The following is an 18,956-nucleotide window of genomic DNA, read 5'->3' as shown; positions in this document are numbered from 1 at the left end:
CAGTAGGTTCGAACAACATGCAAGTGTCACGGAAATGCTTTGAGAACTCAAATGGGAATGCCTGGAGGGAAGGTGATGTTCTTTTCAAGTAACTCTATTGCAAATATTTGGAGAACCAGCATCTGAAGTTGACTGCAGAAAATTCTTCTGCCACCAACATGCATTTTGTGTAAGGACCCCCAAGATATAGGAAATTTGTGAGTGGAACAGGAAAGGAAATGACCTGTAGTGGTACAGGGTACCTTCTGCCACGCACCATATGGCAGCTTGTGTAGTATGTATGTAGATGTAGAACTATAATCTGTGTAACAGTTTGTGCATTGTGTACATTTGTGTTCTGCAACAAACAATTACGCAGAGGTGAGGTGGAGCATCGCAGTCAAGTTTGGAGTAAATGCCCCTCTGTGTTAACAATCTCCAGAATAAACACTAAATTTTATGCTACTAGTAGTGTTTTTCAAGTGAACGGTACATCCAGAGAGTTGTACATTTCACATACAATACTGCAGAGAATAATGAAGAATCTGAAATGAAGGCCACATCATGCTCATTTGATAAATGATCTTAATGATGATGATCCGGATAAGCATTTTGAGTTTGTAGAAAAATGGCTGGGAAAGCTGAACTAAAATCCAGGTTTGAGAGAACATGTCAGTGTGTTTCAAAGAACAAAGTGTATCAACATCAGATATGCAACTTGGCCAAAGTATAAGAAGTTATCACAAAGAGTTTCACAGGATACCAGTACAGGTCTGTCAAACTGCTATGTGACATTGCTCTTTATCTCCATAAGATACACTAATAAATCAGATCAAATACATTTCACAATTATTCAAACAACACAAAATGTAATGTTTCATTGAAAAGTCACAAAATGGCAAACAATTTGCTTGTAGCACACTAATACAGTCCATAAAATAATAGTATCATATTTGGACAGTGTGTCGGTGGACCATGCGCTGGAGAGCAGAGATTAAAATTCTTGTGAGGAAAGGTATGAGAGTAACTTGCTTGTGTTCAAGTTATGTTACTGGGTTCTTCACCACAATCTTTGAAACATCATACACATAATTATGGGTCAGCCTGTATAATCTACATCTAAACTCTGCTAACAACAGTGCATGGCAGAGGACACTTCTCACTCTAAGAGTTATTAGGGCTTCTTCCCAGTCCATTCACACACAGAGTGTGGGAAGAGTGACAGATTACAGTCCATACAAAACCAGAAGCACAAGTTAGAACAGTATTCTGCTACAAGCAACTCTTAGGATAGACTAATGTGATAAATGAGATACACTAGGCATCCGAGGCTTTAGGACATACCATTCTCTCTTCTCTCATGAAACTAGGCCACATTCTATACAAAGATATAAACACAGTCATTTAGTTTCTGCAAACTTTTGAAGAAATATATTTCTTAATACTGTTTTCAATTAATAAAAGTGCAAAAAAATAACAATTTACCACAACACACAATATCCACAAACAGGAAAGGTATACAAATAAAGTGTAACTGAACATCAATTTGCAAAACCATGCATGAAAATATTTTTATTTTTTTCTTCCTTTGCTGCCTCACTCAAACAATTAGTTTGATTATTAACCCAAATTTAATAATCAAACTTTTTCCTATAATTTCCATGAAATTTCTTGTAAGTGTGCATTCATAATATTTGTGCTGTCCCAAATTAACTTTGATGAACTGTATTTATCACTCAACTGCTCTTTTTTTTTTTCATTTTCTGTAACAAAACTGACTGACAAGTATTCAGCATAACAGGATACTTTCACAGTATTTGTAACTGCACATTACACAACAATGTAAGATACATTTGTAAATCAAACCAAATAAATTTCACAGTTATTCAAATAACCCAAAATGTAACATTTCATTGAAAAATCACAAAATGACAAACAAATTGCTCATAGCACACTCACACAATACATACAGCAATAAGATCAGATTTGAGATCTCTTTTCTTTCCAATATATTAACTGATAAATATTGTAGGCACAGCAAACACTGAGAAGTTACACACCATGTTTGAAAATTTTTTTTAATTGTTTCAATGAATAATGCAAGAATCCACCCAGCTTAACATCAGAGTACTATATGTTTTGCACAAAATATAAGCTTTATGTATCAATGAGATGGATCCACAAGGTGCATACTTGAAGCTGCAAAGTACCATAATGTGTACTTACTAATGGAAGAAAAAGAAGATTCTTATACAGAAAATAGGTACTGGTAACCGGGTAACCCATCAAATAAATGAATATACTGAAAATAGTACATCCAAATATTTCAAAACAGAAAGTGGCTCATCAGCTTGCAGTAAAATTCCAAAAGGTTTGTTTATACCTCACATCACACTGAAACATCCATGCAAGCAATAATTTACTTGATTACACAGGGAGATCAAATGTAGAATATTTGCAAAGGAATATCAATACCACACATATCCATATTACGCCAAAAAAATTGTCAACATAATATACTGTAAGACTGTGTCTTTTGTCCATTTCTTAGCCATGAAGTCCTGTAAATTAGTGAAAATTATTTGGAGAAAGACTATTTCATTGAGTTGCACTGGTTAACTAAATGAGTAAAGAATCCTAGGACGAAGGAAATTCATTCTGAGGTAAATTCTTTCCAGGTAACTGCAAAATCAGCTCACCATAATGTGTATGGGGTAAAAAAAGAGTAAGTCATTTTTGTTAAGACGAAAAGATAACTAAGTTTTCATGTTTTATCATATCTCTCAATCATGCATTTGATACCTTAGGTAGGATTTAAAATTATCTGCCGTTGTGAAATAGCATCCGTCAGACTAATGCCATTGGCAGATGTGATCTTAATTACTTTGCGTCATGGCACTGATTTCTGACCTGAGTTTCCTTCATTGTGTTGTTATAAAACAAACTAAACTGACAACTGCCACAAGCTGATACAAATTCTAAGGCAACTTCACATCACAGAACCACCCAGTGAAACAGTATCTCTGAATCACTCGTAACAAAGCTTTTAACACCACAAGCTTGCATCACACTGTTATGATACGTGGGAAGTGCTGTATGGTAGTTCTGCATTTGTCCCATTATCTGTTACAAGCAAAGGCACCTCACTCATGACTTGCTGACTTGGAATGTGTGGCACACTGTTTGGAAGTAAAAGAGATGAGGTGGTTGTAGTTCTTATTTCCTCCTGCACTAATTTATGTTCTAATGTATCACTTTTCGTGTTTGTCTTCTTCCACAATTTGCTTGCAAGGTATTCTATCAGCAGTTGCACAACACTGTTTATGATACCTGTAACAGTAGAGTTGAAATTTGTTAAGTATTTTATTAATCTCATTGATAGCATAGCAACGTTATTCTGCTAATTTATACTTCACTTCATACACTAATGTTTAATTAATAAAAGTGTTGTATGTATAACACTTTGAAGTGTGAGCTCTCAAAACAGAGTGTTTTTCAATATGTGACAGAAATAGTTTGTGATGGACACAAAGCCTGTCTTCTGTATTTATTAGGTTTGCAGTCATTTCTAGTTTGAATAACATTCACCAGTCTGTAGGTGTAATCTGCAATGAATGAGGACAGTCTTCTGGACTTACAGAATTCAGAATTAACTACATTCAAGGCCACTATGCTAAAGCTAGGAGCTAACACTAGGTACCCAACTAATTAGAATGGGATAACAATATTTTTACTCTTTAGTAGAGCACATGCTGTAATGAATTTGTGTGTTAAAACAGTGTTGTGTCTGGAATTCAACCAGGGTCTATGCCTGTTGTATACAGAGCACTAGCAGTTCCATTATTTATTATGACCTCATAAACTGACTTAAATGCTTCAACTTGCCACTAGTTACTCTTCAAAATTTTCAAAATCCATACTCCCAAAACACAGTGGAGAATTTCTCTTAATGAAAACCCCAAGGATGTTAATGAGATGTGATATTCCTGCAGTTTATTGGGACATACACAGTAATAAGTTGGTCCATGAGGCATGCATGGATAATACAATTGGTAGTACGCTACCTGTGAAAAGCAAGAACCTGGATCAAAGTATAATACTGATGATGAACTACAGAGTGTGTGTGAACCTTTAAGTTTCAGGTGTGCAGCTGCAATAGCTCCACCACCTTCACTGACTGTATATTTTTTGACTATTTTCTGAGGGTGCCAACAGACCATTTAAATTGCAACATAAAGCTGCACAGGAGGCCTTATACTATTACAGAATAACTGAGCATCCCTTTATCATCACTTTATATTGCTTGCTGCTGAAATTTTTTACTAAGTATTTTGGGCATGGCCATCATCAGAATATCAGGGAAAAAAACCTTAATACAGGGTATCATGTTAAATGGTGTCTATTACAACATTGGTGCTCAACATTTTATGATAGGTACCATCTGACATGAGCATCAGAATATCAGACAAAAATCTTAATACAGAGCCTCATGTCAAAATGTATATACAGTAGCACTGGTGCTCAACAGTGCTACAATACATACCATTTGACATGATACTCTAATAATAAGGTTTTTCTCTGATATTCTGAGGATGGGTCATGCCCAAAACATGTTAATAAAATTTTAAAAAGTAGACTCTTGCTATTTGTGGCCTAAAGTGGTGGTAAGGACATGCTCAGTTAGCCAACAGACTGACATTACTGTGGTAGGCCCATGTTATGCTTAGCTACACCTTTACTTATGCAGGGCCTTGAAGAAAGGTCACTGTATTATACAGGTTTGAAATTTGCAGTATTTTGGATGTATATTCATGTAGTCTATGGCAATGAACTATTACATGTGTTTTTGAACCAACCACTTTGCATCCATGAAACTATACTATGGAAGTCTTAAAGATGGTTAGCTGCCATTTTTGGACATTTTGTTACACTGTAATGATGTAGAACATGTAGTGTATCACAAGCTGTATACAAGGATTTGCATCTGCAAGTAAATAGCTGCCTCCATCTTCATAGAGCACTGACATCCCAAATTTTGGAGCATGTAGTATTGCTGAAATGAACAGCCTACAGGATTAGTTTCTATATAAAACTGCTTTTCATCCTATCTAACTAAAAGGATGCAGAGCATTGCATCACTAAACTCAGGGAGCACAGACAATGAAACAGCATTATCTGAATACAGAATAACTCTACAGGTGTACTACAGGGATCGATATTGGGTCTGCTACTGTTCTTATTGCGTATAAACAGTATTTCTGAACCATTCTCAGGTTTTCAGCCAGGTGAGTTTGTCCAGATGGTGGGATATGGGATATTTTGGCAAGCTGAACTGCTGCCAGTTTCAGCTAGTCCTGATGCTTACCACCATTTATATATATCCCCTTCTTTCCCACTGTCTGTCAGAAGCCAACAGTACCCTTGATGCAACTCCACTGGTGAGGTAGGAGATGGAAGGGGTGCACAGTCAGAAAGTCAGGATACAAACTGCTGCTGTCTTGTCATTGTAACACTGTACTACCATCACTGAAAAGGAACATCACTGATGTGAAAGAGGCACATCAATGTGGTGTGAAATTATATCTTCAAAGGGGCAGATCTTCCCACTGCTGTTGTGTTTCGAGCATGCTCGGCTTTAGAACACTTTGCAAAAGCTCATTTTGTGGATTATTCTTTATCCATGACACAAATCTGCACTGCTCTTGTGTTGTCCAGACAGATTATCCTATACAATGTTCTTGCACTGACATGGGAAGTGGGAGACTCCAGCTTTCTGGAGTCCCAGGATGTCCTTTACAGCCCCCCCTCCCCCGCCCCCAAAAAAACACTTTAATCTTGGAAAGTAGGGGCAATACACACATGATGTTATATTTGCAAGTATTCTTCCAATTTTCGCTGATGTGTTCCTGAGCTGAGGGATAAACATCATTGTAGGAGGTTTCTCATCTTCCTCAGAATGCCGTGGCCTATGCTTTTTTGGCTTCATGGCATGGTGAATCTGGCAGTTGCTATAAATACTATCACAGAAAACAGTCCTGAGGGGCTGCAATTGCCCTGCAAAACTGTCTTGGTAAGTGATTCCATGAGCCAATTGCTGTTAGGACACCTTGTCCAGAAACAGATCTCCCATGTCTTCTTTCTACAGTCATTCACTACTTTAAACATACACACTGTACACACACAAAGACACATTTCTCTGGTGACTCTGTACCACTCAGAACTGGAGAAACTGAATCACATCTCCGCCACAGTTTCGATTACCTCTCTTTCTGCTCTGAAATGAGGAATATCCTTCCCATCCCTCCTACAGAGTCCTCACAGAGGGAGTACAGCATCTTTCCCCTCCCCACCTCACGCCTCCTCCTTACCCCCACCACACCACACACCCAAGCACACTGCTGCACATGTTGGACGCAGTCAGAGTCTGCAGTTTGGCCCCAGCTCTTGGAGACAGTAGTCATGTGTGTGTGTGTGTGTGTTTTTTTTTCTATTGCGTAAAAGTGACTTTTTTGTCGAAAAGCTTAAATGTTTAGCTGTCTTTTTCATTGTGCCTGTCTGGGACTCAACACCACCTCTATGCAGTGGGTAGCAATCTGCAGTTTACACCACATTTTAAATATGTGCAATGTTGCTAAGCTGATTTTTTCTGTATTTTATTATGATGCCACTGTGACTCCATTATATTAGGACAAGTTGTAAAACAGAAATGCGTCATCATATTTTAAGTCCATGTTTCAACATCCATGAGAGTAATACTTTTCATTATGTCATATTTTATTGTTTTAATACGTAAACTGTGCTTGTGCAATCCATCTTTTTCATTTCTGTTGTTATTTCATTCCGGACTTTCTTGTCATGTGATAGAAGTCGTCGTACATACAAAGGCCAGCTGGTATGTTTCATATCTCACCCAAGACAGGACCACTTCTCTGTTCTGCAATGGATGATTTGATCATCCGCAATGTGGCAGTTTACAAGCTCCCATATGAGTGTGGCTTCTCATACAGCACACAGATGACACTAATTGCTCCCCCTATGAGTGTTGTTCATCATACATAACAATGATGACTCCAATTGTTCATGAGGAAGATGTTGAACATCAATGGTACATTTGTCTTCTACTGTCTGATAGAAGTGCTTGAGGCAGAACATTATATCGATACTGGCAATTCTGTGGCTATGTCAGCATCAAGCTTCTGGCATCTACTTCATTCTTTTAAGACTCAGCAGGTAAAGAGGCATGTCACAAAGAATTCAATCACTGGGGATAACATTTCAAGTTTAAAAATCTTATAATCTTACCAATCCTCTCTTGAATTTATCCCTTTTTCACTGTCACTGATTTGATTTTAGTATCTGTTCTTCAGCCCGTCAGAAGACCTGCTTCTTTGTTATCCAATACACATCTCTTAGCTGTTAGCTTCTGTAGCTGCATGTGCCAAGGCATGGCACACAGGTTGAAAAAGCGACTACATCCACTGCTTCACTCTGCAGGCTCAGTCAGAAGATGGTCAAAAGATATACAGATAAAGACAGTGTCTACACTTATACTCCTCAACCCATCTTTCGGTATGTGACGAAGTGTATAAACCACTGTTGATAAACTCAAATTTCTCTCATACAGAAGTTGGATGCACAAAACTTAATGAATCATCCATTATGCTGCAGACATACACCCTGTGCTTTGCTAAGTGGTACATTTTTATTGCTTCAAAGTTAAAATAAATGATTTGTAGCATTCACAGAATCTTACTTGAATCCACTCACATTAATACTTTAGAATTGAATTTATTTATGTATGCAAAATTTTAGTGAGTGTAAAACATTAACAATTTTGTCACCTAGTGTATCAAACATTACACAGTAAATTTTCTTGTTGTCATATCCTTTAAGGAACTAGTATATAATTCCCTCGCTCTTTTCCTATCCATTTATGAGTGCACTTCCTTATTTTTTAACTTCCTCTAACTTTGATACTATGAAAGCATTTCAAAAGTTGTATACAATTATTTTAATATGAGGAGTTGGAAGTAGACACAATGCAAAAGTCTCAGTGTAAAATGGTTGGTTCAACAGTTAGTTGTACTCGTATATAAATGTACTGATTAATATCTGGTGCAGACGTTTAGTTGGTACCCAATACAAAAATTGTCATTTACAAATTTTAAGTCGCAATATGTTCATGTATAAAGCATAATAATTATCTTATTATTTATACCATAATTCTGCTGATATATATTTGGAACATCAATAATAAAGCTAGTGAAACAACTTACCAGAAGTTGTATAAATGCCACCAACAGACGCACAAAGTCGAACAATGAACTGTCCAAACGTATCTCTCTCTTGAATAACTTTCACTTTAAGTGCACTCATATCATACTTGAAGAAGATCCCTGGGATACCATGAGAACCTTTCATGTGATTGATTGGTCTCTCATGGTCTTTAACAGAATACTGATATGTAGTCATCCTTCTGAGGAAAGTGTCTACATCAGTGGGCACAACATCCACAAAATATTGATAAAGCATCATATCTGCAAATAAGAAAAAAATAAAGACAATAAGTGTGACTGTAAACTTTCCCAGTGTATAGGCCTGCTGCCGATGTAAAGCTTTCAAGATTCCAGACAGGTAGCAGTGCTGAAAACTGGTAACAGGGTATCTGTTGTGGCACCATCTTACAACTGTCTCATAAATTGGTACTAGGAATGTTACACCACCAAGTGTCAAATACGTGACACTTTTAGCACAACATATCAAATACTATAAAACAATGAAACTAATCAATAAATCACAATATTACATGTACTGGCAACCACATAAAACTATTTATATTGTCATGTAGTGTAACACCTTAGAGCTTCTATGCCATTAGGCACCGTCAAAATGAAAATACCAGCAGCAAGCATTGTTATCCTCCACGGATGGGAGCCACCAACTTCTCTGAATTAGTAGCTTGAATTTTATACTTTCTATTGGTCATTCCATATGGATGCACATGTTCCATCACATGGACAGTATTTGTTTTTAGAATTTTTTAATACTTGACATGTAATGTGGATAGATTTTATGACAGGCATTAGCATTGTTGGGGGCTGTCACATATGTGTTACAGGAAAGTACTATCTTTGGTAGGCAAAAGCAGCTGCCTTTGGTTTACAACTGTGCCTTGAGAGTACAAAACACCAATGTGAGATGTGCTAGAAAGAGTTTTGTGTGTGGCAATGCATGTCTGCTGCTGGGTTTTTACTTCCAATGGTGCCTAATGGCATAGAACAGTGGTTCCCAACCTGGGGTAATTACCCTCGGGGGGATAAAACCCAAATTTTACCAGTCCAGGGGTAAAGAATCCATAAAAACAGTGGTACAGATGCAGTAGGTACAGTGTACACCCTTTGGCCTGCTTGATTTTAAGATGTGGTAGCAGGGTTGTGAATGAAGCAAGTGTCACTAGGGAGAGGATTGGTGCAGAGGAAGCACATTTTGTAATATCTACCATCAATGAGAATAATTAGCTTTCTTTTCTGAGGAGGAGTTGTATGTAGCACTCACAATACATTGAGAATTACTTCATCTTTTTATAAATATAAATAAAATGTTGTCAGAATTAAACAGAACCTATTGTCTCATTGATTCATTATTTTGGGATTTAATAATGCACCTGCAAAACCTAAATATCATTATTCTTTCATCATTAAAAAAAAAGTGTTCAAAGAAAATTCTTTTTCATTCTAATGTTTGATTAGGTTCTGATGTTGTTGATGGTGGGGTGGCTGCTAGCCAATATCTGATTGCATTCAGGGGTAATAGTATCAGAAAGGTTGGGAACTACTGGCATAGAAGATTTGAGATATGTTATACTACAGGGTGATATAAATATTTTTATATGGTTGTCAGTATCTGTACTATTGTGATTTATTGAGTGATTTCCTTGTTTTATAACATCTGATAGTGAGACAATGTCCCAAACTTGCAGTGCTAAGAATCTCTCTCTCTCTCTCTCTCTCTCTCTCTCTCTCTGTGTGTGTGTGTGTGTGTGTGTGTGTGTGTGTGTGTGTGTGTTTCAACTGATCCATTCTTTGCATTTTACAGGCTCCACCAAAGAGGAGAACCTTCAGGGATGTGGAACAAGTCAGCACACATATCAGCAAAAGGGATCCAGCTCTTAGAAACATAATGCTTAAAAAGTGTTAACAACACTGTTTAATACTTCTTGTGCTGATGCCTACCACATGTAACCTAGTAAATTAGCAGGAAAAAAATTATTTTGAAGAAAAGCTGCTGCTTCCTCAGTTACGCTACAGAAAATATTTACCTATATCTCTAACACTTCTGCAACTACATTTATACTTTGCTGAACATCAAAGTACACACATTAAACTTACATTAGAGTTTTTATCATTACATGTACTGGGGAGAGCATGAGAAGAATGACAGATTTTACACTTCTGCACACAATGTTATTACTTCAATTTTACTGTCACATGGAAGCAATATGTAGGGTGATGAAAATATTTTGTAATTTCTGCATATAAAATCAGTGCCTGGCATTATTTAATTATGTTTTCACAATATATTATGCAAACTTCTTTGAGTGTGTATAAGTTTGTTTTTTAGGACATTTCTTGTACACACTGTCATGGGGTAAATAAGTCAGCAAGCATTTGTGATGCTCTTATTTCACTTGATGTCTTCTGTTAGTATGACCTAATGTGAATAACACATTTATATGATCTTATAATTAAATTTTCCCGAAGAGATTTAAATCTAATTTTTATCTAGAATACACCTACATTTATATGATGTGACTGAATCCAACTGTAACTTATTATTCATGTGGTCAAAAGCTACTACTTTTTTACGATTCATAAAGTATACAACCATACATTTCTCTCCATTAAGAGCTAGTTGTCAATCTTTGCACTAGTCTTATTTTCTGCATACTAACATATTAACTGCTACATCATGAATACATAAGATGAGCTGTATGACCATCACACTTCTCTACAGCACACCCAAAATTACACATATCTTTCCTATAGAATTTCCACTGCACAAATGTATTTTCTTTGATAAGAGCTAGTGTACTACTATGAGCACACTTTGTTGTGGCATGTACTCCCTAGTTCTGAACTGGTAGAAGATTTTGGGCTGACAGCATTTTACAACTGGTCACTGCTAATCTTAACTATGAAACAATACTGTAGCAGCCATTGTTTCATATCAAAGATAAACAGTATGTAGTGTACAGTGCACAGTAATGAAATTACCCCTATAAAAGGTGACTTGTTTTGCTCACACAAAATATTATGCTTTTGTTAGTTTTACATGTCATTTCTACTATGAACCAAAAGGCACAAAAATGATGCTTACACTGTGTCAGGCAGACAAGTAGACAGGATCTACTGCCAGTCTAAATGTGAATCAGGCCTTGCTTTTTCCTCTCCTCACACACCCATCTAAAATTATGTCTACAATTTTAAAACAATTTCACAAGCTACATGTTTTGGAACTGATGCTTGATATATGAGGCTGTGCTGAAAAGTAATGCCTCTGAATTTTTTATGAGAAAACTCTTACAGCATTTTAAATAAGACAAATATTATTATTAACATTATAAATCTTTATTCTTCATGGCTACATATCTGCAGCTCTCTGCCAGAGGAGGGCTCCGAAATGTAGCATATGACATGGCAGTCTGTAATGTAACTGTCAGTATGTGGAAACGGCACGCTGCAATCAAGTTGTGAATTTGAAGAGACCGTCCACACACAGAGCACCGTCTCCTACAGCATGACAATGCCAGACTACACACAAATGCTCCAACATTTCAACAATCCAATGTCTTTGGTTCATTGTCATCAATAATCCTCAAATCCAATTTAGCCCCATCCTATTTTCATTTGTTTCCAAAACTTAAAGAACACCTTCGAGGACTTCACTTTGATAGTGATGAAGTGATGCATGCAGACGTGAGACTGTGGCACTCTGTCAACAAAGTCAATCATTTTACAGCAGTGGTTCCTTAACTTTCTGAGGCTGTTATCCCTAGTGCAATCAGATATTGGTTAGTGCCCCCCCCCCCCCCACACACACACACACACTGTCAAAAACATTAGCACCTAACAAAACTTTAGAAAGAAAGAGATTTTTCTTTGAACACTTTTATTTTTTTAAATGATAGAAGATTAATGATATTTAGTTTTTGTAGGTGGCTTATTAAACTGCAAAATAATGAGTCAATGAGACAATAGATACTGCTTACGTCTAACAACATTTTATTTATATCTATAGGAAGATGATGTAATTATCAATGCATCGCAAGTGCTACATACAACTCCTCCTCCTCCTCCTCCTCATAAAAGAAAGCTAACTATCCACATTGATGGTAGACACTTATTACAAAACGTGCTTCCTCTGCACCACTCCTCTCCCTAGTGTCACTTGCTTCACTCACACCCTGCAACCCTATTTTTAAAAATCAACCAAGTCAAAGAGTGTACATTATGCCTACTGATTGTGTACCATTAGATACCTGGACTGCTTAGCCCTGAAATGGTAGAAACTGGAAGACTTTACACTGCCAATTCTTTGTTCTGATCACTGCCGCACAGCAATGAAGAAGCCATTACATAATTACAGCCACATTGTAATCTCAATTACATCATTTATTCTAGCAAAGTGAATAATGAGGCAGTTTCTGGTTTATTGTGGGAACTACATACAACTTGGAGAAGAAATTTTCATGAAATATTTAAACATATACACTATGTGATCAAAAGTATCTGGACACCTCCAAAAACACACATTTTTCATATTAGGTGAATCGTGCTGTGACCTACTGCCAGGTACACCATATTAGTGACCTCAGTAGTCATTAGACATTGTGAGAGAGCAGAATGAGATGCTTCGCGGAACTCTAACTTGGGTATGACTTTGTCATACGTCTGTAAGTGAGATTTCCACACTCCTAAACATCCCTCGGCCCACTGTTTCTGATGTAAAAGTGAATTGGAAACGTGAAGGGACACGTACAGCACAAAAATGTACAGGCCGACCTTGTCTGTTGACTGGCAGAGACCGCCGACAATTGAAGAGGGTCGTCATGTGTAATAGGCAGACATCTATCCAGACCATCACACAGAAATTCCAAACTGCATCAGGATCCACTTCAATTACTGTGACAGTTAGGCGGAAGATGAAAAAACTTGGATTTCATGGTCGAGCAGCTGCTCAAAAGCCACACACCACACCGGTAAATGCCAAACGACGCCTGGCTTGGTGTGACGAGAGTAAACATTGGACAATTGAACAGTGGGAAAACACTGTGTGGAGTGACGAATCACGGTACACAATGTGGCAATCCGATGGCAGGGTGTGGGTATGGCAGATGCTCGGTGAACGTAATCTGCCAGCGCGTGTAGTGCCAATAGTCTAATTTGGAGGCCGTGTGTTATGGTGTTATGGTGTGGTCAGGTTTTTCATGGAGGGGGCTTGCATCCCTTGTTGTTTTGTGTGGCACTATCACAACACAGGCCTAAATTGATGTTTTAAGCACCTTCTTGCTTCCCACTTTCGAAGAGCAATTTGGGAATGGTGATTGCATCTTTCAACACAATGGAGCACCTGTTCATAAGGCACGGCCTGTGACATAGTGGTTACATGACAATAACATCCCTGTAATGGAATGGCCTGCACAGAGATCTGACATGAATCCTATAGAACACTTTTGGAATGTTTTGAAACAGCGACCTCATACCAGGCCTCACCAACCAACATCAATGCCTCATCTCAGTGCAGCACTTCATGAAGAATGGGCTGCAATTCCCCAAGAAACCTTCCAGCACCTGATTGAACGTCTGCCTGCGAGAGTGGAAGCTGCCATCAAGGCTAAGGGTGGGCCAACACCATATCAAATTCCAACATTACCAATGTAGGGCACCACGAACTTGTAAGTCATTTTCAACCATGTGTCCGGATACTTTTGATAACATAGTGTATGTATCAATTTTACTGCCACAGGTGGACGATACAAAGTATATGTGCAGTATGTGAGGAATAAGGAAGATGATTCATATATTCGTTTCACAAGCTGTAAGCTCCACCACATTTTCTCATGTGTTACTTCTAGTATTCGAAACGTTGTTGTTGTTGTTGCTGTTGTGGTCTTCAGTCCAAAGATTGGCTTGATGCAGCTCTCCATGCTACTCTATCCTGTGCAAGCTTCTTCATCTCCAAGTAACTACTGCAACCTACACCCTTCTCAATCTGCTTAGTGTATTCATCTCTTGGTCTTTCTCTACGATTTTTACCCTCCACACTGCCCTCCAATACTAAATTGGTGATGCCTTGATGCCTTAGAGCATGTCCTACCAAGTGATCCCTTCTTCTAGTCCAGTTGTGCCACAAATTCCTCCTCTCCCCAATTTTATTCAGTACCTCCTCATTAGTTACATGATCTACCCACCTAATCTTCAGCATTCTTCTGTAGCACCACATTTTGAAAGCTTCTATTCTCTTCTTGTCTAAACTATTTATCGTCCATGTTCCACTTCCATACATGGCTACACTCCATACAATTACTTTCAGAAAAGACTTCCTTACACTTAAATCTCTGCTCGATGTTAAGAAATTTCTCTTCTTCAGAAATGTTTTGCTTGCCATAGCCAGTCTGCATTTTATATCCTCTCTACTGCAACCATCATCAGTTATTTTGCTCCCCAAACAGCAAAGTTCATCTACTACTTTAAGTGTGTCGTTTCCCTACCTAATTCCCTCAGCATCACCTGATTTAATTCGCTACACTCCATTATCATCGTTTTGCTTCTGTTGATGTTCATCTTATATCCTCCTTTCAAGACACTGTCCATTCCATTCAACTGCTCTTCCAGATCCTTCGCTGTCTATGACAGAATTACAATGTTCTGACAGAATTACAATTCATCGGCAAACCTGAAAGTTTGTTTCTTTTGTTTCCTTTACTACTTGCTCAATATACACATTAAATTACAGTTGAAATAAAAATGTAATTATTGGTAACTTATGCAATCACTATTTACAAAATAGTGATCATAATTATAATGATCTTTAGAAAATATTTCAGTTTCAAGACCCAAACACGACTGAACTCTTTCTTTTTTACTCCTTAGAAAATTTCATTTTACCCCTCTGGGTGTCATATCCTCCAGTTTCAAACTGGTCTGTCATTGGGAGAAAAGTGTTCATCACCTGGGTGACTATGCTGAGAAGTAATTATACAGACATAAAGAACAAAGATGTAGATTGTTAGTAACATTTTTTATATTCAACAAATTTTAAGAGTTTTCACATAAAAAGTTCAGAGGCACAAAGAAGTTGGCAATATGAGCCCATTATCACCAATATGAGCCCACTATCAGTGTGACATTGTACCCCTTGTGTCCCAGACACATGCACTGATCCAGTTGGGAAGGGTTTCATAAAGCCACTGGGTCCTCCCCTCAGACAAGATGGCCCATAAATGTTGTAACTCATCCTTGGTATCCCAGATACTGGCACTGGGACAGAGTTCACATTCAACCAGGTCCCACATGTGGGACTTATCTGAGGATCTTGTTGACCATTGGAGCATCTCAGCATCACACAGACAGTTCATGGAGACATGTGCCATGTGCAGATGAGCATTGTCACATTGAAAAATGATATCATGATATGATATTACTGCAAGAAAGGTAAAATATGAGGACACAGGATGTCTTTGATGTGCCGTTTTGCTGTCAGAGTTCCTTCAATCACTGCTAGCCGTGACCTGAACTCATACCTGATGGCTCTCACACCATCACACCAGGAGTAACTATGTTGAGCTTCTTCAAACACTGGAAAATTGAGACCTCTCCCTAGGTAACCACAATACTCGCTGATGACAGTCACTGGGTAGTGCAGAATCAAGATTCATCACTGAACACAATGCAATAGCATTCATCAGCTGTTCATACTTGTTTTCAGGCTGTGGTGTTAATAGCAGCATACGCATCAGATGATAAATGCCTAGTCCGGCTACTGCTAGTCTCTGATCAATGGTATAGGATAACTCAGAATATTGCAGGGACTCCGTAACTTCTTGTCATATGGCAGACACAGATTTGAAGGGGTTATAATTTGCTTATTGCATAATATGGCAATGCTCCCTTGTGGTGGTCAGATATCGTCAACTGGAAACCTGATGATGAGTATGCCTGCACTCACATTTCCCAGTGTGTGTGTGTGTGTGTGTGTTTTATGTGTGTGTGCGTGTAAAATTTGAGGTGGACAGCACTAGGCCCTGCAGCCTTGTTTAATTTTAGCAATTTTATCTCTTCCCAATAAGACCACTATTTATTACAATGTAATTCATCTTTACATTGGAACATTAATTGAGTGTTAGGAATACTGGGTGACATTTGAAACCAGAATTCAGCATTTCGGTTTTCATTTTGCTATGCTTATTTTGGCTCTGTGTAATTGACAGAAGTCTGAACATTGGTGGTTGTGCCACTAGCAGCCTTAAAATAATTGTGAAACATCCTAAGGTTTCGGGAGAGTGCTGTACGTAGGCTGTTCAGAAAGTATCTGACCTTTTTTTATTACCGAAAACAACAATGGTACTGTGGCATGGTTGCTCTCTATATTTGTAGGCATACATAGTGTACATCCCTGATTTTTTTTCATGCCTGTGGAAACAAACAGTCGCTGGCTAGGCATTCACAAGTGAACACCTGTAAGTGGTAGTCGCCAGATTTTGTGTTGTTGGCAAAATGACAGAAAAAGTGGAAAAAACATTAGTGCATCAAATTTTGTTTTAAGCTTGGTGATTCTCAAGTTCAAACAATCTGCAAGATTCGACAAGTGTTTGGGAGTGGAGAAATGGGTACCATACAGATAAGGGAGTGATACAACCAATTCAAAGATGGCCGCTCATCAGTGAACAGCAAAGTACGTCAAGGAGGCCCTCAACATCCACAAATAAGGTCGTTATTGATCAAGTACGGATCCTGGTGATGCAGGATTGATTAATCTTGATCAGAACGTGCAAACAAGGTTAAATTAGTACTGGATTTATTCATTCCATTTTAATGGAACATTTTGACTTCAGCAAAATTTATGCCAAAGTTGCTAACAACTGAGCAGAGGCAACTTCATTCAGAGACCACACAGGGTATGCAAGATACTATGAACAGTAGTTTTAACTTTCTTAACACAGTGACCACAGAAGATGAGTCCTGGGTTTATGGGTACAACCTAGAAGCAATGTTTCAGTCATCACAATGGAAGCATCCATCCTCCCAGAGACCCAAGAAAGTCAGGCATATCTGCAGCAATGTGAAAGTCATGACTGACCATCTTCTTTGACTCCAATGCTGTGGTCCTTCATCAATAACCCCCCCCCCCCCCCCCCAGAAGGTACTAATGTCAATAATGAGTACTACCCAGAGGTTCTGCATCACTTTCATGAGGCACTGAGATGCAAACGGATGGACTTCTGGACAGCGGGCAGTTGGCACCTCCACTAAGATAATGCACCTGCACACAGTTCTCAATTAATTTAGAGCTTTTTGGTCAAACATGACATGGCTATGGTTTACTGACCCCTCCATTCCCCTGACCTAGCATCAAGTGACTTCTGGCTTTACCTTAAACTGGAAGAGACTCTGAAAGGGACCATATTTCAGGATAGGGAAGAAAATAAGCAGCATTTTGATAGAGTAGCTACACACTATACCAAAAGAGACTTTCCAGCAATGCTTCCAGCAGTGACAGCACCATTGGGAGAGATGTGTAGAAGCTCAAGGAGATTTCTGAACATGCTAGCGTCCAACAACTGTATCTGAATAAAGACTGTTTTTATAAATAAAAGTTGGATACTTTTTGAACAGCCCTTATATTATGATTTTGTCACGGTGGTTACTGAAGGCTTTTCTTGTAAAATCTTCCAAAAAAAGTCTTCTGTGGATTGACCATAAATCTCATTTGGCTTTTGTATATAACATTCAATGTTTTTGAGTATTTTACTGGTTTATCTTTAAATGCGAACATTTTAGGTTAGGCTTTACTGTGACTGTTATTGACGTTAAATGAAACAACAAGTTTATTGTTACCAGTCACTGTTTATTTATCTCTGCAATGCGTTTCAAAGGTTTAAACCTCCATCACCAGCTGGATTTACATTTGTTACTATGACATTTGTGTGTGTGTTGTGTTACAATTTTTTTTTTTTTGGAGGAACTTGTGGCACTGTCTAGTGGAGAAACAAAACACTATTTCGGAGCATGGTTTCTTTTGACAAAACATCTTCACACACACACACACACACACACACACACACACACACACACACACACACCACACACACATCATACTAACAAATGTAAATCCACCTGATGATGGAGGTTTAAAACTTTGAAATGCGTCGTGGAGATAAATAAACAGTGACTGGTAACAGTAAACTTGTTGTTTCCTTTAATTACTGGTTTATACAAAATTTATACATTGTTCATGCAATTTATTAGTTTTATCGCACGTCCACAGTAAAGACTTTCCTTCAACACTGCACTGATACTACCCTAGGAACGGAAGGATTATCAAGACAATAAGATCATTAGAGATGGAACACATCATTAAACCAAACAATTATGGAGTAACAAATCTAACAAAGCTTTTTGTAAGAAAGCATAAGTGCATTTGCCTTAAACGGTTTAGGGAAACTACAGGAGCCTAAAAGCAAGTGGCTAAATGGAGAATTGAATCAGGATTCTTCTCTGAATATACACCATTGCCTTAACCACTATGCCACCTTGCATGGTGATACTTACTGAGATATTTGGAAATGATGAAATATAAAATGTTTGCTGAATGGAAAGCTTAACTTGACAACATCTCAAAAAAAAAAAAAAAAAAAAAAAAAAAAAAGGAGGAGGAATTCAGCAATCAGTCACAGATTCAATCTGTATTTTGCTGAC

General features: G+C 38.0%; 1 protein-coding gene across 5 annotated transcripts in view; it reads right to left on the bottom strand.

Moving 5' to 3' along the window:
- Positions 1 to 761: 761 nt before the first annotated feature.
- Positions 762 to 18,956, bottom strand: part of LOC124773095 (endoplasmic reticulum-Golgi intermediate compartment protein 2) — an 85,590-nt gene continuing 67,395 nt past the window's right edge. For all 5 annotated transcript variants that reach the window (XM_047249372.1, XM_047249375.1, XM_047249374.1 and 2 more), the window contains exons 6-7: positions 8,256 to 8,516; positions 762 to 3,309 (exon numbers count right to left, since the gene is read on the bottom strand). In XM_047249372.1, coding sequence (XP_047105328.1) covers positions 3,053 to 3,309; positions 8,256 to 8,516 — 518 coding nt within the window. In that variant the 3' untranslated portion in view covers positions 762 to 3,052. The remainder of the gene's footprint in view (positions 3,310 to 8,255; positions 8,517 to 18,956) is intronic.

The sequence above is a fragment of the Schistocerca piceifrons genome, chromosome 2, assembly GCF_021461385.2.
Source record: "Schistocerca piceifrons isolate TAMUIC-IGC-003096 chromosome 2, iqSchPice1.1, whole genome shotgun sequence".
In the NCBI taxonomy this organism is placed as follows: domain Eukaryota; kingdom Metazoa; phylum Arthropoda; class Insecta; order Orthoptera; family Acrididae; genus Schistocerca; species Schistocerca piceifrons.
Note: the sequence above shows the minus strand (reverse complement) of the source record. Positions and strands in the feature narration are given on the sequence as shown.